This window comes from Cottoperca gobio, chromosome 15 (assembly GCF_900634415.1).
Source record: "Cottoperca gobio chromosome 15, fCotGob3.1, whole genome shotgun sequence".
Taxonomy (NCBI): Eukaryota; Metazoa; Chordata; class Actinopteri; order Perciformes; family Bovichtidae; genus Cottoperca; species Cottoperca gobio.
The window spans coordinates 8,337,976-8,365,744 of record NC_041369.1 but is presented as its reverse complement, the minus strand read 5'-3'; the positions used below and the strand labels follow the sequence as shown (position 1 = coordinate 8,365,744).

The following is a 27,769-nucleotide window of genomic DNA, read 5'->3' as shown; positions in this document are numbered from 1 at the left end:
CTGACCTCATGAGCAATACAAAATGTGTGTGGCAGCGCCATCTACTGCTACACTTGTGTTATTGTGTGACAGCAATAGAGTTACAACTGTAAACAATGGGGAGGCAGGTTTCATCAGCTCGCTTCATCATTTGTCTTTGTTGATTTCTGTCTGTTAAAAGAGTAGTTCACAACCTTATCAACTTAATGTAACCATAATGTAGATGTGACATAAACAGTATAACCATGTTTAATTTAAATGGTTTTAGAGGCATGGGGAGGGGAAATAACCTAGTAGGCCTATTTCACAAACATAAAATATAATCATTTCTATTAGGACCGCCCAAGGGTTCCCAATATAAATCTGAGTTGGACAATAAACTCAAACTAATCTTACTGAACACTGGGTAGTACTGCCTCACGACCCCAGACTCAGAAACTAGTTATAAGACTTTAATTATTATACTGTGCTCAGATGGTGCACATTTCTGTGTTAAATCAGAGAAGCACAAAGTAACTGACACATGGTAAACCTGAGCTAGTGCTATTTCATCACAGGCTGGTGTCTGAATGTCTGGGCTTATAATGAAACTTCTGACATGTGCAGTCGGCTGTTTGCACTGTAGGTCTATTTACCCACTGGCTTCAAGTCATGTAGGCGGGAATACACAGAGGGTGGGAGGTTAGGGAAACAAAACCCAAAGCCCCCGAACAGGTTAATCAGGCCAGGCACCTTGAAAACACGCAGGTTAACATTCCCTCGATGACAAATGTGTACTCATGAATACTGATATGTGTTTCGAGTAAACGGCAGATTTGCTAACAATTCACAGGTTTACGTACAAGGTTCTGACAGAGTTAAAGTGAATTAGGGTTTTCTCCAGGATGAAGGCAGCCGACAGAGGGTGCTCGCGGACGCTGCTCCTCCCAAAACGTCACCGGGAGTCGGTAGGGGCTCCCAGCACTGCTTGTTTAACTACAACCGACTCGACCTGAAGGTAGCTAAATTATATTCTTCTGTTGATACTGTTGTCTGTTAGCTAACCAGTTCGTTACTTTGTCAAGGTTGGAAATAAACGCCGTTGTGTTAACTCTTGCCGGTCGCTTTTAATCAGTTCACGCCAGCTAGCTAACAACATTAGGTAGCTACTACATCTTAGCTTTAGCCTAGTTAGCAACAGCTTCTCGTCCTGGACAGTTGGGTATTAAAAAGCTGAATATATGAACACTGTTATCGTTAAATGGTTGTTAAAGTTGATGTTGTGAGACAAACTGCCATGTCGGCCAGTCGCTGTCGAGCACATGTGTGTGCTTATTCCTGTCATACAGCTAACGTCGGCTAGCTAGTGTATGAGACGTTGACTGGACCGTAGCAACATCAATGTCACCAGTCTAGATCAGCTTAATCAATCAATAATTTATGCGTTCACAATATACGTGGCCAACCTGTGCAGTAGTAAACATCGATCTTCCTGTATATTGACATAGTCCCATTTTCTACAAAGCAACTGTAGTCAAGTTGTCAGTGAACTAGATTGTCATCTGATATCAACAATATCCTGTTCAGGTGGTTAGGAGGGTGTAAAACTGCCGTCCACCCGCCTCAGTCCTCACAGACCTGCCCCTCTTCTCAAAATCTACGTGACAAAAATTCACTGCGAAATGTTGATATATGCAGGAAAAACTACTGGGAAGCCGGATTGCTGCAGCAAAGATGAAGCAATGTTGCCCTCACGTGCTGTATCTGTAATTTCAGAAGTAACTTTACTCCATGTGGGGCCTTGAGTTAACATGGCAGCGTTTGCGGCATGCTCCAAAACAATTTGCTTACAATTACTCTAATGAAGTTACATCTCACATTTGCCTGTTGCCTACATCTGGCCTGTGTTGCTCCTCCTGTTATGTTCAATGGTCTTCTGGGGGTTTATTTATAAATGCAAAGAAAGGTTAGAGTTCAGTGAGTAAGTGAGTCATTGAGACAGAATAAGCAGGGGTGCATAAGGTTTAGCAAGAGACTGGTTGACTTGCTTTCTGGAAGACATAAGGGTAGTAAGTAAATATTATCCTGTTAATTTAGACGTACTTACAAGCTGCCATTGAACTGCAGACGTTTTTACAGATGCTTTCAGTCGAGTGTCCTCCTTAGTTTTCATTAAATATTTTATCATTTGCACGAGAATTGACAGTTTAATTGTTGCTCTTTTCTTTCAATAAATTAGAAACAAAGTCACTTTATAATGCCTCAATAACGTAATATGACCTCAGTAATGTTAAAAGACGACTGACGCCATTTGTTTGTAATAATATTTATATATATTTTTTATTCATATTGTGTAGGCCATAAGGGGTGCATATTTTCATTTACAGGATTCTATTTTTAAAACTTGTGTAGTGCAGTGGGAGCTTACAGGGATGACAGTGAACAGAAAGAAAGAGGAGTGGTAGGTGTAGGTCTAATCACTTCTTAAAATACCCTCCCAGATAAAACGGGGGGCTTGTGAGCCTGTCAGCAACAGCAGAGCTGAACAACTCTTAGCCCAAGAACACAAACAGTTGCCCTATGTGTTTCCCTCGATTGCCCCTTCTAGTTTGCCAAACTGTTCTCAGAAGCAGATTGCTTTTCCTCTTGTTGTTGTGGTCACAGGTTTCAGCGGTGTTGGCTTGATGGGATCCAGGCGGGTGACAAAGTGATGGTCTAAGGACTCGCAGTCACAGAGGTGCTTGCGCGTGGAATGTTGCGCTGGTCGGTGCACCTAGAAGGAGGGCCGCGGAGAGTCAACCATGCTGCTGTGGCGGTGGGGCACAAGGTGTTCTCCTTTGGAGGCTACTGCTCCGGGGAGGACTACGAGACACTCCGTCAGATTGATGTGCATGTCTTCAACACAGGTAGGTGGTGAATATACATATTTATGGGATCCCATTGGGTGTGGAATTTGTGGAAAATCTTAGAATTTAGGCGTATGCATTCTTAAAATAATCTTTTGTTTTTAGCTGTTTTTTCTTGACAGTGAGTGCAACTACTGTGGGAACTTGGTAGTTCATCTCTTGGCAGTTTCATGACATCAGTAAATCAAAAGAGAATGAAATCTGCAGGTCTCAAGATCACTCTTGACTTGTTAATGAAAAGTGTTGGAGTTTTACATCAGGATCACACTGGAACCGCAGTTTACATATTTATGGATAATTGTCTAAATTCAAGCTTATTTTCTGTTGGTTTATGTTTTATGCTACAGTAAGTAGTTGAAAAGGTATTCTCCTTAAATGCCCTGTTTTATCAGTAATGAAGCAAGAACATATTTGTTTTTTTTTCAAATTATAAATTTAGGATAAGAGTGTTTCAGACTTTGTTGAACCTTCACCACTTTAACGGTAACTCATTACAGCTGGCAATTAAAACACCAGCTTTCAATTGCGGTTTGTGAAGTTTTGTCTGTTAGTGGTTTTTCTGTTGCTCCCTCACAAACACAGGTGTTTTGCTTTAAACATTCGGCTCTAACATTTATAAAATTGCTCCATTTTCTTGCTTGTAACCCTTTTTATATATTTTCTTTCCTCTGTGTGGTCAGCCACCTGCTTTAGGGTTTTACAACTTCTTAAAGGAGATTGAGCCTACCTGCCGTTGCTGTACCATGTGGCACCAAATCTTTAAAAAATATGCTTTTGAATGATTGAAATGGAAACGTGCTCTTTCTATCAGTATTCTATCAGAGCCTGCTGTCTTCCACGGTCCTTTAGATTGTCCCCTCTTTTTTCACTGTTTTTCTTTAGCCTCTCAAAATAAGTTAAAAGTGAACTCGTAAATGATTAGTTTTATTTCACACTACGTTACATCTTGTAATACTATACAGAAGGTTAAATGAAGCACTGGTATTTCAAGAGCTTGGTGTAATGTCACTATTGACGTATATTTTAGTTTCAAATGTAAATCTCTTGCAAATGTATCTACCAATTGTTTCAATAATTATTATTGCTTAATTTTTTTAATTTCTTTTAAAAACGTCTTGAAGTGAAAATTAGGTTAGCGTTGTTCTGCAGTTTGTTATTGTAACAACTTTCACTTTGGCATTGTTGCTTGTCTTGACAGTATATATTCTTAGAATTTCTTCTGATTAGATATTCTTGCATTTTAAGGTTGTTTGTTATAAAATACCCACAAACATAAAACTTAATGCAATGAACAAGTTACTTTTCAACTTTGAATGAATATACCTTTCTTCTTCTTTTGTATTTCAGTGTCTTTGCGCTGGATGAAGTTGCCTCCAGTGAGGACGGGAGGACATGAACGTGCCCGTGAAGTGCCATATATGCGTTATGGCCACACAGCTGTGCTGCTGGATGATACTATCTACCTCTGGGGTGGGCGTAACGACACAGAGGGGGCCTGCAATGTGCTTTATGCCTTTGATGTCAGTAAGTAGACTTTTATCTAACTCGCACCAAGTGATAGTTTGAGGCTGTATTGTCTCTGAGATGCACCTGTTTTGATGTTGTGATGGCAAAAGGGAAAGAAAACAGTTTTTACATCAGGGAGCTGTAACCTCTACTTATATGTGTGTGTTGGTTTTCTATTGCAGATGACCAAGTATCATGTTAGTACTGTAAAATGAGAGGTTAGGTCTCTCACAAGAGTGCTTAGAGTTAATCCAAACTGTTCCTGCTTTATAGACACCCACAGATGGTTCACACCCAAGGTTTCTGGGACTGTTCCAGGGGCAAGGGATGGCCACTCGTCCTGCAATCTGAGGAAGGCAATGTATATATTTGGCGGATATGAGCAGCTGGTGAGTCTTTGTCACTCTTCACTGTGGGACATTTTCTCTAAATGTTAAAACATGGTTTAATTAAACTCCGGGTTTTTTCTAGGCGGACTGCTTCTCCAATGACATCCACAAGCTGGACACCACCTCCATGGTTTGGTCATTAATTAATGCCAGAGTGAGTAAAAACCACCAGTTGTTAATTTATGGAGATAGATTTCTCTCAATATTATTTGTGTGAACAGATCAACAATCCGTCTGTAAATATAAAACACCTTCCACAAATGCAAAAATAATATTTGTAAACTAAATAATTATTTTTTTGCAAATATAAAACTGATCTTCAAATACACAAACAAATTGCATAAATAAATAAAAAATCTATCTGTTAATACATTAAATAGATTTACAACTAAATGAAAGGCATTTGTGAAACCAGTTTTCATTTTATTGCATTCACTCGGCCATTTTCGGTAAGCAAGTCATTGCTTGTTGATGACGTCATTTCCACATTTCAAAGTAAGAGCATGCAGTACATGAGCAGAGTTTAATTCATTTTTTTTATTTTATATGAATGCAATTACTTATAAATAAGTAATAAAATAAAATTCTATATTTTATTATGTTAATGTCACAGTCGGTGTGTGTGTGTTCTATGTTTATTATAAGAATGTCTTGCGAGTCCAAATGGATGGACACAAAGCACTCAGAAACAGAAAGCTAGAATGGTAACATGCTCGGTTCCATTCGAAGCACTGTTCAACAAACCATTGGTTATGACTGCTACACAAGACCTCAGTGGTCAGATTGGCTGGATACTAAGGCACTGCAATGTAATGCAGCTCCCTGGAAGATGGCCAAGTACAAAAAGCCTCAGAGGATTACATACACTCCCCTTTTGGAAAATGCCATTAGTGTTTGTATGCAGTCAACCTGCTCATCTGATCAAATTTCTAAAGTATATTTTAGACATAGACACCAGTGCCTTGGTCCGCTACTGGTGAAGGAGGGACCTTCTCCACCAGACTCTAGTTTTAGGTCCTAACTGATAACATTTAGTCATCAAGGAGATTACACTTCGGTGCTTACAGATTTAGTTGAGCATGTGACTGAATAATAATTTTTCCCTGCATGTTCTCAGCCTTGCATTCCTTTTGGAGAACAAAACTACCTGTTGTGCTTTAATTCAAAGCCTGTTTTCTGTCAAATTTACTGTGTTTACTCCAACAGCTCTTTTTATATAACAAGTTAAAGAACCTGTTTGCTTTCATAGAATTTGTGGGGAAAAAATATTCTGGATAGGAAGGCATGTGAAAAGCTTTACCTTGGCTAAAGTCCAGCTGAATGCTTAGCGAGTAGAGGCTTGCGTTGGGCAGTTTCATTCAGTGGAAACAGATTTCACTATTCTATATTTGTTCTTTATTCATAGTTCTCTAGTTACGACACAGTGTCATCTACAAGCTTATTCTGAGATTGGTTCCAACTAAAATGTGTTCAATGTCCCTATTACTGTATTTTATTCAGGCTGGTGGTTTCTAAAAAGTAGTTTGGCTGTAGTTGGTGACTTGGACCACTAGATGGCACTGTTTACCTAAGGTTGCAGGTCAAAAACCTCATCTTTGTGAAGATGAAGCTTTATATTCAGGGTTATGCATTGAAAGTTTGGAGACATTGGATTATTTTTGTTCTAAAACTAGTTCATGAGCTTTCTCGCTATCTGTCCTGAGTAGACTGCTTCATGTTCCGTCTCTCCTCTGTTTTAAAGTGTAACAGTCACAGCATCATCTTCTCTTCACAGGGCACTCCGGCACGCTGGCGGGACTTCCACTCAGCCACCATCATCGGGACAAAGATGTTTGTGTTTGGAGGGCGAGCAGACCGCTTTGGTCCCTTCCACTCCAACAACGAGATCTACTGCAACAAGATCAAAGTGTTCGACACCGAGACCAACTGCTGGCTGAGCACCCCTTCAACTCAGCCGTTGCCAGAGGGACGCAGGAGTCATTCAGCCTGTAAGACACAAACATAAAAGCAATGTGATGAATATATTTGTGATGATTACTTTTAAAAATTGGTAATTTTGTTTTGTATTTATCTCTCTGTGTTTTAGTTTCCTACAATGGGGAGCTGTATATTTTTGGCGGATACAATGCCCGTCTGGACCGGCACTTCAACGACCTCTGGAAATTCAATCCAGGTGATTGACCATTTTTATGTTGGATTTGATTTGGTCATTCCTGGTTGCTTTTCTTTGCTTAGTGCATAGTCATTTTGTTTTTGATCTCCCTGCATTGATTAGTTTACCTCCTGTAGAGGAAATGCAGCACTGGCAGAGCTAGCTCTCTGACCCACTTCTTCTCCTCCTTCTGTAGAGTCATGTAGACAATCCTCTCCTTCCTCATTGCATCATTGTCAGACTCGTCGTAGTGGCTGGCTGTTAACTTTTCACTATGCCGAGTGTGAAACAGACACCGTGGAGTTTTTGCGGCACCAATGGTGCACTATGGTGTTCACTATTTATACAATGAGGTATGAAGGTGCTTTAACATGTGGGTAAATATCCTCTCCCTACCTAAATGACCTGTTCCAGTCTCTGCACATCACACGGTATTTATGGGTGAAGTACTAGGTATGATCTTTTGTGTCCAGCTGGAGAGTCTCGTACTGGTTTAATTGCTGTTAACCACTATAACAGGTGCTCTGCAGTCCACTAGATGGCAGCACTTCAATTATAGTCGTAATTATTCAGGTCTGAAAGGCCTGTTGTTGCTATAGAGATACAATGACGCTGATGGATCTGAGAGTGTGTGACTAAACATTCATCCTTATATGGAGCAACTGAGAGAGCTTCACCATCGTCACTCAGGGCACTTCTGCAGAACAGAAGAGAGGATATATTTCTATTTCTGAAAAAGTTTTATTGTCCAAGTGAAGGTTACGTTTTGTTTTCTCGCTAAATTGCTCATTTTCACACCCTTATCCCTGGGCCTTGTGTTTGAGGTTAAAAATAGCAGGAAGCTGAATGAACTGCAGGCACAATGGGAAGCACAAGTAGGTGTATGTAACTTTAAGTTGCTGAGAGTTTGTAGAGCTGCTGTGATGTATCCAACACAGATCAACATTTGTTGAGTTTTAAAGAGCTACCATCTTGTAACAGCAGATCTTATTTTTCCAATCATGATGTCTAAATATTGTCATCTTAACTTTATTCTTGTCTTATGTGTACACACTACAGAAGCCGTTTCCTGGAATAAGGTAGAACCGAAGGGGAAAGGCCCATGTCCGCGGAGACGCCAGTGCTGTTGTATGGTTGGAGATCGAATCATCCTCTTTGGAGGAACCAGGTGAGACATAATATATTACTACTCCAACTAAGATCTTTCTCCACACTGTACGTACAACTGAAATCTAAAGTAGGGCTGTCAATTGTTTAAAATATTTAATCGCATAATTGTCCAGAGTTAATTGCAATTTAATCACAAATTATTTACAAAAACATTATCAGTTTAAGGAAGATTTTTTTAAAGTATTTATTATTTATCAACAATAAAGTGGAGAAATATGATTGCTTTATTCAAATGTAAGTAAATGTATTGTACAAATATTGTCCAGACACCCTCCCATGTACTGCTTTTAGAGATGTCACAATACCAGAAATGTAGTAATTGATACTAATATCAGTGAAATTCAACTATACTCAACTTGATTTCAATCATGGCTGTTCACGTTGTAGCATTCTCAGGGTTTGCAACCAGGGTTGGGAGGGTTACTCCGATAGTAACTAATTACTTGTTAAAATTTCTTGTTGTCACTCGATTACAGGATATATACACATATAGATGCAAATACTCCCTAATAACTTATAGGGGTAAACAATTCTAATTTGAATTAGCAATCATAGATCCCCTTGTTGAAATGTTCAGTGTTCAAATATCTAATTGATTCTTTATATCAATTTCCCAGAGAGGAGGGAATAATGAAGGCGTAAAAACACGTTGATCAACCACTGTCTGCCATTGACTGTCTGACTGTGAGCCATTGTTTTCTTACAACAAGCACACAACTAAATGGTGAATGTGGCTGACACCACTCATTATGTGTTGCCTGCTTTCAGCTTCCAGCTGTTAAAGTCTTGTGTAGAAAATATCAAAAGTTTGGAAAGCACTTTGACTTAAGATAAACCCTGGTGTTTGTTTGTAAAAATGCTTTAGTTTTTCTATTGAAACATTGTATTTGTCATACGCGTCAGACACCATTGGTTTCCGTTCATTTCGGAAGGATATGAAAACCAACTTGTCAAACTTGCTTAAGTTAATGTGGAGGATGTCAATGCTTTCTGAAACGTCTGAGGCACTTAAAGAGTGGCCATCCCATTTTCAACAACATGTTAACTAGTTAGCTGCTCATAATTACTTAAGGAACTATACTAATGGTTCCTAGCACTTACTAAGGTGACACAGCATATCCATCATCATTTAAACTCCAACTTTGGAATCTGCAACTATTTCTCCTAACCTTTTACTTGTTTGACTACATACTTGGTGACACCTCTGCTCATAACAATATGTATGTGTATGTATCAAGATGTATTGGATTCACACTTTTACTGCTTCATAGAAAATGCCGGATTCTGAAAAATTATATAGACACTGGAGGCAGCGTATCAAATACCAAGCTACTAGTTTTTGAGGGACAAGCTATTTCCAAAGATGTACAAAGATATCAAAATACAATGAAGTGGTCATTCTATTAAGATAAGCTTTCTCTGACAGACTGGGCTGGTGATAAGACTGTGATAGGCCAGTAGCCAGTGGAGTAATAAGGTAGCTAACGGCATTAGCATGGTCCAGAGAAGTCTGGGACCTGGGCTACTGCTATCAGCAAGGCTCTTGTCAAGCAAACCCCACTGGGATAACCTGATTGTGGGGATGGGGAGGCTGTGGATAAGAGTCCTCTCAGCCCCACTACGTCTACAGGCCCTCAAGTCCTGAAGGCCTCTGGCTGCTGCTGGATTCGTTTTTCTACTACTCCAGGGGCAACCACATCATGGGGAGCAACACACCCTAATACACAAGTGTAATCTTCATTAATCCATTATGCAGTAGCATTAAATAATAATTTTAATGATTTTCATCCTATATACTGAATAAAAAGAGTGATAATTAGGCAAAAAATATAATGTAACAAAACATTTGAGCGATATCTTAAAATATGAGAATACATAATCATACTAATCGAGTGTTTGTCATGACGTTTGGAGCAGGCAGCAAGTGCAGCCCAAATGTTTACCACTGTGAGAGAGCGCAGGCAAGAGTGAGCGTGGTGATGTCAAAAGCAAGGCAAAAAGTAAAGCGTGCGACTGGACGCACACTCCTCTGCCTGCGCGTCACAGTGTGCAAAATGGCTCTGCCCCAATGGCAAGAGGTTTGACGGTGGAACGTCGTCCAACTTTCTGCGTAGGAGTGTGGACTGAACGGCCACATTGGGTGTTTGCAAGTTTTCCGAGGGCTGGCTTGACAATCCCAGGAAGGATTCCAAATGGGGAAAAGAAAGCTAGATGCAAACTTTGTGTAAAATATTTGTAGTCTTGTCACAGCATCCTCTGAACCCAGAGCCACAAACAAGAGACCAAGAGCGACCCCAACAAGTAATGATGGATTTGTATGAGCTACAGTAACTAGCTACAATCTTCTGTCAGTTATTTGGCCACACAATAACGTACATGGTCAGAACGTAACATGCATGTTAACAGTTGGATTTCAAAACCATATATTTACATAATAAGCAACTAGCTATTTGTACTCAGATCTCAAATATGGAACCCTATAATGTGCAACATTTAGTTAATAAACATTAACCTGCCATTCTTACTACTTTCAAGCAAATCTATGTTTAAATGCTACTTTTCATATTCCTATGAGGAATTGCACGTCTTTAAGAGAACAATAGCTTTTGAAGATTGTTATGCATTGTTTGGTTTCTCGCCGGGATTAGTCCAGGATGGATTTTAAGGAGTCATGATTTCCTGTTGTGAGCAGATAAGGCCGGGGTTGGAAAGGGAGTGTCATTGGGGCAACTGGAATGATGGAGGGTGCTGGCTGAGCAGAGGAAGAAATCAAACTCCACACAGTATCTCCAACATCCTGTTTAAAAGGTTCAGGGCAGAGTTTTTTTTATTTTGGAAACTGGGGCCAATTAATTGCTAACATATATTCATGAATGCACAGCAAGTATCTTCATAAGGGGAGAACTTTGGTTTGTTTGTGTTATTTGTAAAGTGGAGGATTTTGTTGCTCAGTTGTTCTAAGTCTGCCAAGATGTTGTTTCCTGTTACTGTACAAATTGGAGCATGATCCTCGCAGGCTCTAAGCGAGTCGGCCACACAGGTTTTCTTAACCAGCACTGCACGTTTGTTGTTTACATGAGCACACTAAAGCCTCTTACACACAGGAACTCCCATAAGCACGTTCACACACATACCAAGACACACAAACAGACTCCAAGCAGCTTCTTATCACCCTCATTTGTTTGCTTTATTTTATTTTACTAAGAGTTTTTCTATTAAGGTTCACTTTTCTGTCATGATTTGCACTGATTCAAATTGGAGTAAGCGTGTGTTTTTTTCATTACCCACCTCTAATGTAGTGTGAGTGTTGGGTTTAAAACGAGCTATTGCAGTGTTTATTTTTTGCATGACCTAATAACACGAGGGCCGTTAACAGGTCTAAGAAGTTATTGGTGTCTGTCTCAACGCAACTGACAAATGCTTGCACATGCCACCATGAATTATTTGCTGGACACCTTGCTTGTGTTTTTTGTGGGGCTTCTCATGTTGGTCGGCCTGCTGAGGAAATTGTGTTTAAAATTTATGGTCCACATCTTGTTTTCCTGGGTTTGTTGTCCTTTCATATTGATCCAAAACAGAACCCTTCTGTTTAATACCTATTCCCAGTTTATGATATTTATTTTACCTGCAGGAATTTGTTCAGGAATAATTTATTACTTTAGTGAAGGACACTAAAACTATTAAGTCCAAGAGACCTCTGCTTTCAAAGGGGCTACACTTAAGACTGGACATAACACTGAGGTGTGTGAACACTAACACACTTATAAAACAAACATCTACAGCCTGATACAAACTAATGAATAAAAAGAGGGTGGTGTTTGGTATCTGGATTTAGATTGAATGAGTTTTGATGTTTACATTGGATTTCTGTATTTTGGCGCTGTTAACTTGGTTGCCGTTAAACAGGATTTGATGCATGATATCGGTTTTTTTTGTTTGTTGAGCTTTTAGGTACACGCTTATACTTCTTTTAGGGTAAATGAGCAGAGTGTGAATGACAGGCCGGGCATTAGTGGCACTATTGAGTGCCACTTACGTCAGCGTAAACAGGCCTGCTGAGCTGCAGAGAGGCGCGAAATTCTGCCCCATCTCTGATTTATGACCTTAGGGAGCATTCTTTCTCACAGAGTGCAATTTGATATACCCTCTGCGCCTCTGCTACACTCATTTACTGAGATCTGCTCACTGCCCCACGAAGGACGACCCGTGCATGACTAACTCCACCTGCACTGACCTTCACCTACGCATACAGGCAAAGAGCAGCGTGCTCTGCTAAAACCCTGTACATTTTGAGCTTTATTTTATCACCTTTCGAGGAATTAAACACTGCTAAAATTGAGTTGCCCATGAAGACAGTGCCACGGAGATTATGGATCTCCTGTGGAGGGTATGTTGTCATTGTTGGCGTTCCTCACACTCTGTGTATAATTGCTTACGACAAGCCCAGGTTGGGCTAAATTGGGAAGCATTTTAAGCTTGGGAACAGGGCATCCTATGAGGGGCAGGATGTGAATAAGGACATGACAGATTGGCATGCTGGGAGCAGACAGCTTGGAATCTGTGAAGGGGATCCTGGCACTGGCCCGTGAACTACTTGGACATGGCGACGTGTATTCATTCCATTATATTTTTATAATATATCTTTGACACGTATTTATGCCTTCCTGAGGGCCATAGTGATGATTGATTTAAATCATATGTTTGTGTTCAGTTGTTGCTCTGTGATTGAAGGCTTGCCTTTGGTTGTTTAGTCAATGTTAAAATGGAAAACATCCCGGTTGTCTAGAATTGACATTTTGTGTCTTTTTAGTCCTTCAGCACCATTTATGTGGACTGCTGGTAATGAGTGTTCTTCAAAGGGATTTTAATTGCCTTTCACTGTGAGAAGCCGAGAGCAGTGGTTGTCAGTTTCAGTCTAACAACGCCAAAGTTTTCTTAAGCAATGAATGGTAAGGTCTGTGACCCTTATGAGAATTAAAAGTTAGCATCTCAGACGTGATGTCACCACCTACAGGCAGATAAATTGTAACGTGTGCCATCTGCAGGCAAGGAGTGGTATAGCTGCAGCCTTTTCTCTTGATAATGATGAATAATGAATAAATAACTGATAACATTGTGTCATACTAACATTCACTGGATATTAAATGCTCAAAAAGAAATGCAATTGAGCTTGTTGCACTGAGCCTACAAAATGACTATCTAGATTATTATTTTTAATGAATCTATCATACAATAACCTTTTTTAACATTATAATGCGGCCAACCAGAGACCTGCACAACCCCGTTTCTAAATTGCTGACATCGGGCTCCACAGTTGGATGATATTGACTGGCCCTAGTTTTGGGTGCTTCTCATCAATAACACTTTATGTCCTTACATCTTTCCAATTCAGGCACTGCTGTAAACGGCATCTTAAATGACTGGTTTCCCTAATGTGTCCCTTGGTGCATTGTGTTGTTGGCATCTTTCCAAAACAAGAAACTATGTTAGCATTGTTAAAGCCTAAATGTATCACAATGCCCATGATTCACTTCCCCTGGATCAGAATTCAAGGAGTCAAATTGGAAGCCACTTTTGAGATGTCCTACTTCCGGTGTAGTCTGCCATTTGTGCCTGTTTGCATGCGTCTCAATGTATTCACATGACTTAATGACTCACAGCTCCTCTTGTTGTGCTGGCGTCAGACAATGCACATACACACGCACATGCTTGCTTTGCTTTGCCAGCCTTAAATATGTCGCCTGGTACATTTAGTGAGGAAAGTAATGCTGACGCCTGACATTATATGCAGAAACATTTATACTTCAATTATTGGGCCATTGACTCTGGTTTAGTATCGGTGTAAAATGTTACATATTGTCTGGAAGCAATATAAAATTCAAAGAGGTTTTAGTTGTCCTGCCTCCATTGAGGTTTTCGGTGCGGCTGCTATATGCTCTGATTACATAGCAGGTAATCTCACTGGTAGCCAAAACATCCCACCCCAAAACCTCTTGTTTAATCCACCAGAATCTCACCATGATATTTAATCTGTGTGGAATTCAACTGGTCATTTCAAAACAGCAAGTTGTTGAGCCAGAGAGCTCCTGCAGAGTCCAGCGATTTTGTTTAGTAGATCAGGAAGGTCAAAAGCCTGGTGCCTCGATATCACCTACAAGGCCATTTTGCACCTTATCAATGACTGAAAGGGCTGCTGTTATGATAGTCCAGCCGGTTAAAGTGTGGCTTGTTATCATTGTTGAACCTGACAGTTCAAATGATAGACTAAACATAACATGGCACTGAGGCAGAACTAATATGAAACACTTTATTTTCTTGCAAGACATTGCACGAAAAGCACTGCTCTCTGTTTAGATTGTCAGTCATTCTTGAATCTAAATGCCGTTATGGCTGCACTTCCTGCGCCCTATAACGTCTTCAGATATGCCAGAGTAGAACCCGGCTCCATGGAAACACAACTATCAACTCACCATAGATTATGATGCTACACATGTTGTTGTTTGGCCTTCAGTGTCAAAGGGTAGGCTGCAGAAGTTTCCTTTATTAATTGTCTGTATGCATGTGTGTGTGCGTTCAGTGTGCCCGAGATAAAACCTGTCAAACAGTGGAGGTGACCCCGACAGGATATAGGGCATCCCGCACGTGTCGGGACAGGACTTTGGGACACTGTGATTTACTCTTCAAAGACAAGCTCATGATAGTATTTCATCTGCATCTTAACCCTCTTTAACCCACTAACGGGCTGTATACATTAAGGTGTCATAGGGTTGAGTGTTGCACAGCAGCTCAAATAAACAGCCTGCATAGGTGGAGCTTTGTGAGGCTGTTGTCCACATAACTTCACATGTCTAAATAATAGTAGTTTAACTTGTGATTTACTACAGTCATCACAAACAAAACACCTCCTGGGGGTTTTAGGTCTCTTCTGTGGAACAATGCCATGCTGTGTAGACAAAGTACAAAATGAAATCAGCCTCCTGATGTAACAGAATAAGATAGTTCACACGTTTAAACAAGCCTTCTTGGCAGTGAAATAGACTTTTCTGAAACGCTACAAGGCTTTTGTTAGTGAAAGAGAATGAATCAACTAACATGACAGAAAACACTTGTAGCTATAGTGTAAAAGCAGAATATGAAGAGATAATCACTTGGCCTGCAGAAGTAGCTAGTTTACTATAGGTAGTGTGCAAACGCGTGACAAAACTGTGTGACGTATGAGTGCGACGCCATGTTGGATGATATACAAATCAACAATGGCGTCTAAAGCAAACAACAACAGTAATACAACTCCGACTTCTTCAAAGTATTGTGACTCTCTGGAGTCCTCTGCAAAGGCAAGATTCAGAGGAAAAAGTCCAAATGTGCGGCCGTGACCCGTACACGCTAAAGCAGTCGGATTATATTGAGGATTTAGATTCATTACCGCCGATTGAATATCCGGATATTGTGAACTACCTTGTGCTACAAACGTCGTGGGCAACCAACGCACAAGTGAAGGCATACAAGAGCTTAGATGCTTATAATGTCTTTGTTTCTGGCTGGGTTGGTAGTCTTCTTACCAAACCACTGAAAGATGACAGGGTGCTCGTGCCGTGTAAATCACTTTCAAAGAGCTCGAGATACACCGCTCAAGCCGTGGTTTGTGAGTGAGAAGAGCGGCGATGTTATCCTCGCACACTGTGATTGTATGGCTGGATTAAGCGAAGCATGTTCTCACATTGGTGCTTTGCTTTTCGCAAGTGAAGTAGTCTCAAGAATAAGCAATGACGAGAAGTAAGGTGAGAAGTAAGGTCTTACAGTGTTCGGGTATATCATAAGCACAAATGTTTAACGTAAACATTGAAAACATAGCTTTAGCATGAGCTCTTACCAGATATAAAGTGGACGCCACACACACGGGTGAATTGTGCTTTTTCTTCTGTTAAATCCTCACGAGTTATGTTGCTAAACCAGCTGACGGCATTCGGTAGACAGCAATTCATCCCTCTTTTGTGGATCGTTGTTTTTGATTATTTTAGGAGATCTAAAGAACCGTTTCTCTGGGTCACGAGTAGCGTTATGACCACAATTATACACTGCTGCACACGATTCGCATTTTCTTTCAATCTTAGACGTTTAAATACAAAGCGTTGCAGCAACTCCCACGCGAACGGGCGCCGTCTTGGTTGTGTATATCATCCAACATGGCTGACTTACGGGTTGGGACGTAAGCATGACGTCACATGCACACGATCTATAGAGCTACTCTGATAAAAGGGTTCACTATACATGTACTAAAACTATGGTCTGTAGCCACTGCATGTTCGTCAGTATTTTCTGTTTCTCTTATTAAGTGCCTGACCTTGATGCTAGCTACAGGTGAAGATTGGGGCTATAGAGGAAGTAACTTATTTTCCCAAAATGAATCCTCCAGCTAAAGAGGAGCATTTGACAAGCCCTTTAAAGTTTCCACTGTATATTAACCAGCTGTTTTCAAGGTCCTGAAACACTACTTAATGCCCCTTTCTTCATTTTTATAGGACCGCTGGATTGATAACAACCTGTCCTGATAAAAGAGACTAAATTTGTGTTTGCTTAAGATTTATAGGATCAGTTTTTCCTCTCCAATACCACCACCAAGTCCAACTACATTTAGTCCACAGGGGTTGCAATTTGAGATGCATGGTTCACTAGCGGCTAGCATCTCCATTCTCTAATCTGAAGCCAGGCGTCTCTCTCTGGGAGCCAGCTGTAGTTTGTGCCTCTGCATGGGGCTTAGGTCTGGGCAACTGCAGGTCTTAATCCACTGTCCAGCCACTCCCCAGGAGGGGGCACAGATAACTCTGTAAGACGAGGTGAGACGGTCAGATTAAGACGGCAATCTATTGATTGTGATGACCAAGTCTGTTGGATTTGTTTAAGAAAGTTTTACTCCAAATATTTTTGCAAAGTCTTGCTGGATTCTTCACAGTCTAGTAAACCCCTCTCAGATCCTATCTGTAGTCATTTAATAAAAATGGTTTCACTTTAAAGTAAAAACATAGCATGATGCATGATAAGTCATTCACTTACTGTTTAGCTGTGTGTCCTTATGCACGCAGATAAATCTAAAAAATTAACCTTTTTAACGGAAAAAACAGTTTTCCTCCTACAATGGGCAAGACTGTTGCCACAGTCAAGGCACAATCTTATATTATTATTATATATAAATTGATATCTCAAGAAAAGTGTCACCCATTACTCTATTTGACAAATTGCTGTCTGTTGTTTGTTTGCTGGACTATCACTGCCTGTTCCCTAATGTTTTCACTCGGAACCAAAGTAATACTGAAATAATTAGATTTCATGTCTGGCCATCCTGATAAGGTGGATTGCAGGAAGTTGTAGTGCGCAATGAGTTCCTGTGAGCTAGATAGTTCTGAAGGACCAAAGTTCAATAGGAAGGGGAGAAAGGAAAAGGATGCCGATCATATCACTCCAAGAATGAGGATATGGCCAATGGAGACTGAAAACATACCTTTGACGGGACGGTTTCCAGATATATTGTTAACATCGGTGTTTGTGTTTAGAAAGCAGCTGATGTTGCTAATTGTTTTCTCCAACACTTGTTACTTCATTTGCATTGTTTTTGTTTCTCAAAGTCCTTTGCAGAATGTGTAAGCAATTAAATTCCTGGACACTTGAGACAACTTGGAGTGTTCCCAGGCTCTGTGTTGTTCCCTCATTAGTTTTAGGACTGTAGTTCAGCTCTTTCTTCTACCGTTTTGAGACCAAGGTTTGGGAGATAATGAGGTGGAGCAGGCAGTGCATTGCTAGAAAGGACTGGCAATTGGGTGATTAGACACCCTCATTGAGTGTTGTTTGAAATAGCAACCAGTGTTTTTCTTAGTGGGGGAGCGGCATCACTCAGGCCTCATTCAGACTGAGAACCGCTGCTGCTGTAGGGGGAGGAGCACTTTCACACATAGTGATACTTTGCTGATCAAGTAACAAAGTGACCCATCAAACACCAGGATGCCACATAAAGTCATACAGAACTGTGACTTTCTCGCTTCCAGCTACTACCAGTCTATCAGATGCCTCTTACAACCCCTTTTTCCTCTCTTCCCCTGCCTCTATGATCCAGGCTCTTCCGTTTTGCGGTGACCAATAAAGCATTACCATTCCCTAATGTTCTGCCAAATTTCACACCCAGGCCAACGTTATCCATGACCATGCGAGAAAGCCTCGTCCCAAGGGGATGCAATCTTCATCTCTCTTGTTGCTCTCTGTTAAAGCGTCCTCTTATCTGCACCCATTCACGCGTCAGCATGCATCCAAGGCCTAGACCCTCTCTCCATGAGAGCTTGCACAGTAGTTGACAGCTACTGCAGTGTGCTCTTTAGATAGAGATGCTACTTTTCATTACTTCTGCAATAGAGACAAACTGCTGATGTTAGTATCATTTCCACACATGCAGTATCTAATGCAACCAATAAACATTGCATTTTTATAGCAGGTTTTTTCTTTGCACAATGAGCATAGGTATTGCATGCGGACAAAATGTAAAACCAATTTCATAAAAGATAATAAAGGTCATAATATTCAACGAGATGAATTTGTGACCAGCAATCGATAAGGACCAACTAGAGCCAATGATGACGGGCATATTGCTAAAGCTACAGGCAATTGTTGGCCATAGATGCTTAATGATGGCCCTATGGTGTCCATCAGCCGACTGTTTGCTTGGTGTGTCAGGATATTTCAGTCTGACGTCCTAATAAATATCCACTCTGCAAATGTACCTTAAGGTTCAATGCCACCATGAATGTCTCTGACCAGGGTTCATGCAGTTTATATTACCGGTAGATGTTTTTGCGATTTAGTTTTATTGTTACATTGTTAAATTAAGTTTGATACATCCGTTACATTTGCAGCAGTTGTTCATGGATTTTGAAATGAGCTGAAATTGAAAACTAACCATTTGAATCACCACAGCAATGTTACAGCCAGCAATGAACAGCAGCTCCAGGAGTAGACAGTGACCAATGATAATGGGGGGGTATTCTGATAAAGGCCCATGCTATAAGCCCGGGTGCATCACCTCCTGGGGGGCAGGGGGCGTAATGACTTCCCCAGCTGGCCCCCTGGGACGACTGCGCTCGTGCTCTGCACCTCTCCTGGCCGCTTTAAGCCACTACTATGTTTGTTTAGGGAAGATTAGCAACGTAAAACCCTTACAACATCCTGAACACGCAGCAAAGGGAGCCGCGATGGTGAAGACGGCGGGAAAGCGGAATAGAGATTGATGGGTGGAGAAGCAGTGAAGGAGAAAGTATTTTGAGTTAAGCAAGAGAATGGGGCAACAATGAAAAATGGAAAGAGATTGAAGGGAAGGGGAAGTATAATCAATGTAATCCCAAGCAATTCAAAACAAGTGGTTTCTGCTAGATTGCTTCAACAGTACTGTAGTGGTGTCTTTCTTTGGACTCATGCCAGTCATTGGCCCGTCCATGCGTAGCAGAAAGCATCTTGCAAAGCTATTGTTAAGGACCAAACCTGGCACCCAAATCCCATTCTCCGTGATAGATATTTAAAGACACCAACGTGCTCGGTGAATGCACCTGTTTGGATGAAATTGTCCTTTGGGTAGTGTAAAACTGTAAAGTGCATTTTTATCCGCTAATCTGGACAAGTCTCTTGTGGACTCTGGATATATGGCGAAGCAATGATGCGTATCTAGTACATTTACAGGAGTACACTTACCTCCTGTGGGATTAAATCTTCCTGAAGATATTAGTTCAACTCCCACAAGCTGTAGCCTATTTTGAGTTGTGTTTTCATACTGTATCCTTTCAAGTAGCCATGCTTTGAATTTTAATGGATTGATACATGGTGACTGAAGAGAGTTGTGGCTTTTTAGCTGTGGTGCACCAGGTGTGTCACAGGTGTGTGTGTTTAGCCGCGGCAGGAAACAGATGTGCAGTGATATCAACGGCTGCACAGGTCTGGGAGACTATCAGCAAGGGCCAGCCTGCCGTCTCACCGCAGTGCTCCACTTCCTGTGGGCTTAAATCATGCCAGCCCATGATAAAAAAAAAAGAGCAGAGCACTGTGTTAACAGCAAAAATCTGTGGCACCCTGATTATGAACCTTAGTGATTAAAAAAAGATTGTATGATTGTAAGGGGGTTGATGATATTGGGAGTCTGCTTGTTACTAATTGTTGGGAATTCTAGGGAAGAAACAATAAAGTTGCCACATTAACCAGTTGAAATACAACCTTGGCAAGTTGTGTGGCTCACGCTCATGATAACGGACAGGAAGTTTAAGGAGTTACTGTTGTCCTCCTGGACAGGTTTAAAGCTTTGACCACTTGTTTTCATTCTCTTTACAGCCCCTGTCCAGAGCAAGGAATGGGTGATGAATTTAACCTCATGGATCATTCAGACCTGTATATCTTAGACTTCAGTAAGTATCCTCGCATCATCAATGTCTCTGTTGTTATCTTAAAGTGTTTATTCTTGCATATTCAATCAGATTCACAAATCCCCATGTACGACCCCAGTTGCCTGTAAATAAGAAAGCATTTTCAGTCATTTCACCTTCAAGGGTAACTTTTGTATTTTTCAACCTGGACGCTATTGTCCCATGTTTTTGTGTCTAATGGGTACAGTATTGAGCAAGAGCGCCGCCAAACCGGCTGCAGTGTAATTGCTCGTTCTTTACCTTTCGCTTTATCAGGTCTGTTAATCTCACTCGGTGAAGTCTCCTTCTGAAATCTTCCACATTGCCGAAATCAGCTAAATATTCAGCAATGACATTGAAAATCTTTTTAGATGACACTAAGCTACGCTTTCTGTACCCAAATTCTGACAACATCGGCGCTCCTCACCAACTTTCACTCATGTTTCCACTGTTGTCTTCTGGCATCAAGTCACATGACACAATAACAGACGGTAAAGAAAAACATTTTATTTCTCTGAAGGGTTATTTTTATAATGTCAGATGCTTATAACAACAATCTAAACCTGCCAGTGGCCAAAACAAGCACTTTTAGTGGACGTACATTGACTGTGGGGAATTTCCCCGAGCGATTTCATTGCAGCCCGTTTTGCGGCTGTGATCTTCAATGTTCTCCCTCAATACTAAACCAATTTCAAAAATGGCTGTCTCCATTAGTCACTTAGACGCAAACTGCGGGAAAATATGGAAGTTACCCTTTAAGAAGGTGATCTTAAATCAGATACATAAATCCCCATATACAAACCCAGGTTTCATTGTAAATAACAAAGTATTTTCAGGTTCAATAAGCTTATCCAGTGGTTTCCTTAATCCATTTTTAGAACCAATACCTTCCTACACTACTGCTTCATTTCTCACCTGGCCCAGTAAGCCTGGCCTTGGCCCTGCTTTGTGTTATCACATGGGGTACTTCCGTCTCATGCACTACCAAATATAGGCATTTCCTGCCTGCACTGGGGTAGCCTGTAATGCTGTCAGGTCACAGTTTGTGTACGTGGGTTTACAGAGACCGTATGGGACTGGCAGTACCCAGTGGCATCCCCTGTGGCAAAGGCCTCCACTTGCCAGTCGCGTGTGCCTTCACACTGTTTATCACTGAACATATGGTGGAGCAGCCATGACGGTGATAAGAATGGGAGAGAGGAAGTTTGTACCAAGATGATTTAACACCGTCTTCCTATTGTTCTGCATGTCCTTATGAAACACTGTTGTTGGTTTCAGCTGTTTTCTGGGCTATGGTATAAACGGGACCACCACCATGGAGACTAAATCGAACCCCTTTCATCTACATCTGACCTGCCTTGATCCATTTTGAATTCCCACAGCTGAAATGGATATTCTGAATATGATTAGTGTCTCTGATCAGTCTGACTCATTACGCTTTCTCTTCTTTTCAGGCCCTAATTTGAAGACGTTATGCAAACTAGCTGTTATTCAGTACAGTCTGGAGCATACAGGACTCCCTCATGATATCAGGTCAGACGAACATCCGCTTCTCAAACATTAGCGCCATTTGTCCATAGAATTGACATATTGTTGTTCATGCTGTTTTTATTATGCTCGTCATTGTTGCCACCCATCTGTTTCTCTCAATAATGAGGCTGTTTTTCATAGAGGCCAATTATGACTCATTATCCTTCATTTACCCAGCGGTAACTTTCACCAAGGCTTTTGTCTGACTTTACTTAAAGTCCTTACATGTAAAATTTGTACGTAATTATATCATCCTCCAACGAATATCAGACAATCATTATTAAACTTTGAATATTAAAGGCAAAACTTCTTGTGTAGGACAGTCCAGCTGACACAAAATACACCAGCCAAGTGAAGAAGTATTTCTGTCTTCACAAAGTTTCAAAATAAGCATCTTTTAGGCTTTATAATTCCCTGATTTTGTTTATAACATGATTAAAGAAAAAACATAAAAGTTCTAAACCACCTTTCCTTAACTGTAGTACACAAAGTGAATTAGAAGCTTTTCAATGTTTCACATGTCTAGTTTGAAAAAATGTAAATGCTGGATAAATGATTTCTAAGACGAGCCGCTACTTTAGACATTAATTATAGAATTATGTATTACCTATGTTTTGTAGTTTAGTTAATGGTTCTGTTTCATCACAGCCAGACAGGATGTAATAATAGTGAGTGGCTCAGTCGCTGCTTTCTGCTGTCATTACTCAGCACCTCCTCTTATTGGCTGCTTGAGCTGCGAGTGCAGAAGAATTTGCATTTGAATTATTTTGACACATAACTTGCAAGACAGACTCAAACGTTTGGGAGCCCCACCTTCATTTGTTGTGACGCCGTAATCACAGGTTAGGGAAAGTGTAATAATTGTGTTAGAGCTAGATTTTAAACACGTAAAGACAAAATACATGCCCGTCTCTGTCAACCTTCTTTAATTTCCTAGTAATATAGCAAATAATATGTTCTTCATAGGAAATAATATTCACACAATCATTCCATCTCAAGCATATAACATTTCTCAAATAACCTTAATGAATAGGCTCATTAGACAAGTGCGTCTGAAAGAGTTGCGCTAATTTCATATATTATTTTACACGGGGACCCCATGGAACTCGACACTAACTACTCCCCTTAGCCTCTCGTTTCTCTCGTGCTGTCACTGCCACCTTGCACACTCCCCACTTTGCAGTTGTGTGTCTAACCCGTAGAGGGTTTTCGGTCGGGTCACAAGACTCTGGTTAACTCCCTTTGCCCCTCACTGGCATCCCCAGCTCCAATGCCAATCTCCCCTCTTAAACACACACGCACACAACAAAAAAATGAACAAAGCAATTGAGAGGGAGTGAGTGTGAAACCAGAGCCAGTGATAACAATCTGGAGCTCAACCTCTGACCTGTCAGCAGGTCAGCACTAGACCCTGTTGTCAGCCCCTGCTCCTGGTTCTCGTGTTACAGCGGGGCCTTCCCTCATCCTTGTCCACATCGTAGCCCTTTACTCAGACAAAGAGGGGGGGGCAGGGCAGAGCAGAGGGTGAGAGCAAATGTCACACAGTTGCTTGATTTACTGTCAGTGTAGTAGATTTTTAGCATCTTGGTTATTTCAAACCACAAGTGTTTTTCTTAGTGGAAGTTAATAAAGGCATCAACATTGTGAGGTGATCAGCTGTGCCTAAAGATCTTAAAGCCAAACCTTATGCCCAAGTTCCATATCTTCCTGAAGATTATTAACCTGCGGTCTCTTTATCTGAATAAATATAGTCTATATTTCGGCAAGATCATTTGGTAACCATGGTAACGTGTTTGCACAGAATTTCCCCCGATCCGTCTGAAAGTGAAAAGGACTTAGACCAGAGGTGTGCCGTGTTTGTGAGAGAAACATAGAGCCTACACAATAACTATCCTCCCGTAATATGACGGGACAAAATGTCTTCTTTTGTTGCTTTCTGCTGGACTAATGATCGTTAACACAAACCAAACCATAACTAAAAATAATGTGTTGTTTTTGTCTTTATTCTGGTCTAATGTTCATTTAGTCAGCTATGGTTTTTATTTAGTCTTAGTCCTGTCAATTGTCCGCTGCTAGTTTTATCATATTTTATCAACCTCATCTGGCTTTTAAGTCGCATCTTAATCAAAGAAAACTATTTTAGTATCGTTTTAGTCAATTAAAAGGTGTTGCCGTCTGAATCTTTAGTCATCAGTCGTCGTGTGCAGCGCAGGGAACAGAACTGCTCCATCGAGGGGGAAATAAAGAAATGCTCATGTTTTAGTCTCGTATCGTATCGTCATTGATATTTCCTGCTGACACAGTTACAGTTAGTGTTGTCATGGACAAAAAGGTTGTTGAAGAACATATTTAGTCATAGTTTTTGTCAATGTGAAGGTTTCTTAAGCTTCTGATTCTTCCTGTTTACTCCAGGTGGGAACTGGCCGCCATGACAACCAACAGCAACATCAGCAGGCCCATCTTCTCCTCCCATGGCTGAATGTGAAGCCGCACCAGGACTCCTCGCTGTTTCCGAACACTGAGCTTTTATCTTTCTAATCAGCTGACCTCCGACAGACTGTTTTTTTTGTACAACATTCTTCAAGTGAAAACTCATTACTGACCAAAATACCCTGCGTATGACTTCCTTGGACACCATGAGCGCTCTCATGTCTAAGGATATTTCGAACCCTTGAGACACTGGTTACGTGTGATAGAAACTCTTGACACCTGTTCACATTTTTGTCTTCTTTCTAGCTTCTCTAGAAATCCAATCAGCCTATGATAATCATAGACTTCTAATCCTAAACACAGGAAGAGACCAGAACTTCAGCCGAAGGTCTCGGGAGCTAACCTCTTTGTTGAGGATGTCGTCCTCACTCAACAGATCTCCCCTGAGGGACACATGTGAACCTTCTGTTTCCAGATATAAAGAGACTGAAATGGTCGTGAGTTTGTATATGTTTCAGCTCGATCATAAAACCATGTAAAACTACTGCGTCCACTTGCAGGAAATGAAGTTACGTACACGATATATATTGAGTGGACAAGGCTAACGTATTACTTTGGTGTTAAATGCAAGGAGAGAGTGTTGGGTATGTAGTGTTATGCTTGTGAAAGGTTCTGTGTGACTGACTTTCAATGCTTACCTTTTACCCGACTTCATCATAACTCGGTAAGCACCTTTCTGCTCTAAAGTGTCTCAAAGGTGATTTGCGGGGCGACAGAAACAATCAAGTCCATCTACCTCCCTCAATAGCATGTATCATCGAGTCTTTAAGACTTCCCCTACATTAGGCATCTACTTTCCCCCTGACAAAAAAAAGAAAGCCTTTTCACAGGGAAGTTTGTATATGTGGCCGTCTGTTGTATTCTTCCAAGAAATGTCACGTCACTGGAAGAGTGCGGCTCACCCGCCGCGCCTCCCTTCCCCTCCCCCTGCAGTTTGTTTTTCAGTGCCAAATGTAGAAGGGAATCATGATGCAAATATATACTGTGTATGTGTGTGAGCACGTGGTCCCATCTACACACAGTCCCAGCCCACCTGCTTCAGTTCCTGTTGTGAGGGAGAAGATCACCAATATGCATAATGCAGTTGTTCCTCTTCTAGACAATCCTACAAGCGACCTGCTCGTGTCCTGCTTTTTCACAGTACAATGAAAAACCAGGCAAAGTGTGTCTGTGTACGAATACGAGCAAAGCTAAACCAGATGTTATGAACAATAAGGGCTTACACACACACCACACAGCTGGAAAATGGGGGATGTTTATTCAGGTTGTGTGTTTTTATTCTAAATGACACATTTTAGAACAAAACTTTCAAAACACAGGAATGTTGGTGGGAGTCTTTTTTTAAAGCTTTTATCTCCTTCCACTAAAGGATACGGCCGGTGATGTTCTGTAGTCTTCAGGTAGGCAACAAATCCCCTAAAAAGACCAAAACCTGCAAAGTGTTAATCCGTCTCTCAACACTTTCCTACCTTGTCTGTGGCTCATTTGTTCCTACTGAACAGTACTAACGTTGGTTCATATCCTAAAACAGCTGCGCACTGTAGTTTATAACCGCTGTACTCTAACAGGAGTAAATGCACGATTTTTTGTGGACCTTTTTCAAACAAAGCACTTATGGCAGCAGGACGGCTAAATAAACTGTTCATTGTTATGAAGAAACATGTCTAGCGTGTAAGAACTATCAGACTTTGGATACACAGACAATACTTTTACACAACAATTATAATTGTTGTTTTTTGTCTTTTTTTTGGAATTTGTTGACAAAAAGCAAAATACAGATTATCACCAGATTCATCCTTTGGATCTTCTAAATGAGAATAGCAAGTAAACACGGCATGACATTGAGATGAATGACTTAGTGAGGATGAATATACAGGCAAAAGAGTTTTATTTATACTGCCTATTTATTTTGATGTGAAGAGGAACTGTGTTGCCACACACCATGTTGTTTCTGCCTGGCCAGAGAGCTGAATTGAATCTGTATCACTTGGTCTCTGATTAGCTGCTGAGAATGAAACCCTGCAGCGCTCGGGGTCCTAAACATCAGGATTGGATAACACTGACCTCCATGGTAAATGTTTACAAATCTGTGTATTTCATGTAAAGCAGTGTAAACAACCTTAAACGCAGGTCGAAGTCACCAGATAACTGCACTAAAGCCAAACGTGGCGTGTCGGGCCTTACGGAGGGGAGACATGTCAATGCTGCTTTTCGCCTACGTAGAGTTTGAGACGTTTGCCTGCCCAAACACGTCTGAATATTATTTAAAGACCGGTGGTGCCAATGTGACTCAGTCTTATGCGCTGTACACTGCACATGGACATATCACACACTCGGTGCTCCTCAGTACCACAGTTACTGACACTATACAACAGCTGATGCAGTGAAAACACAGGGAAGCTAATGGTGTGTTCACAAAACAAAACTACTGGTACAAAAAAAAAATCTAACTGTTTATGTGACACCAAATGGCAAACTGATATTTCTTCTTTTTTGTTTTGTGATGTGTGGTGTGGAAGTCATTTTTATTTCAGGATGTTGGTCCTTGTTGCGTGAAGATTATGGGTGATGGTATTTTCAGTCAAGAACTCTTCAGGAATTTGACACGAAGTAAATATCAAGTAAATGACAATGTAGACACTCTGGTCAAAAAATAAAATACCTGCACAACAAATCTCCTCATTCACTCGCTCACCTCCAGTCAGGCGACACTAATGATCAGTGTTAGTGATCTTTGCCGAGATGTAATGGCATCACGCTTGTTTAATGGCAGGGGTGTAAAAGCGCTGTTATTTCTCATTTAACTTGGTGAGGATGCCTTTTGGAAATAGTTGATCAAACTTGGCGGGGTGGCTATTGCTTTAATAAAACAGCGTTTGCCATCTTAGAAAAAATTCCGTTTGTCATTACATTATGGCGCACATTTTAAAAGGGTGTTCAGTGTGCGCGGTAATTATTTGCCAAGCAGAAGTACCTGACAGAACTGGTCTCATGCCAAGGAGTGTATTCTTTCTTTAGGACTTAACGTATAAGAGTGAATAACTTCTAAACAAACAGAATGCATGGGGGGGGGGGACAACAAAGTATGGAGTGTAGTTGGATTAACTTTACAACTGTGCAGGCTCCCCATGCTTATTGTTTATATTTGAGTTCTGATTTTCAGAGGGGACTGTCGAGGTTGGTCAGGACTTCCTGTGCAATATACTTTATTACTGTATCAATAATAAATCTGAGACAATTTGA

General features: G+C 40.9%; 1 protein-coding gene across 1 annotated transcript; it reads left to right on the top strand.

Annotated features, from left to right (window-relative positions):
- Positions 1-843: 843 nt before the first annotated feature.
- On the top strand, positions 844-27,769 carry klhdc3 (kelch domain containing 3). The gene is made up of 11 exons (XM_029450145.1): positions 844-976; positions 2,623-2,864; positions 4,212-4,388; positions 4,644-4,759; positions 4,842-4,913; positions 6,534-6,747; positions 6,846-6,932; positions 7,971-8,079; positions 20,436-20,509; positions 21,961-22,039; positions 24,449-27,769. The coding sequence occupies exons 2-11, from the start codon at positions 2,711-2,713 to the stop codon at positions 24,513-24,515; spliced, it is 1,149 nt and encodes a 382-aa protein (XP_029306005.1). The 5' UTR covers positions 844-976; positions 2,623-2,710; the 3' UTR covers positions 24,516-27,769.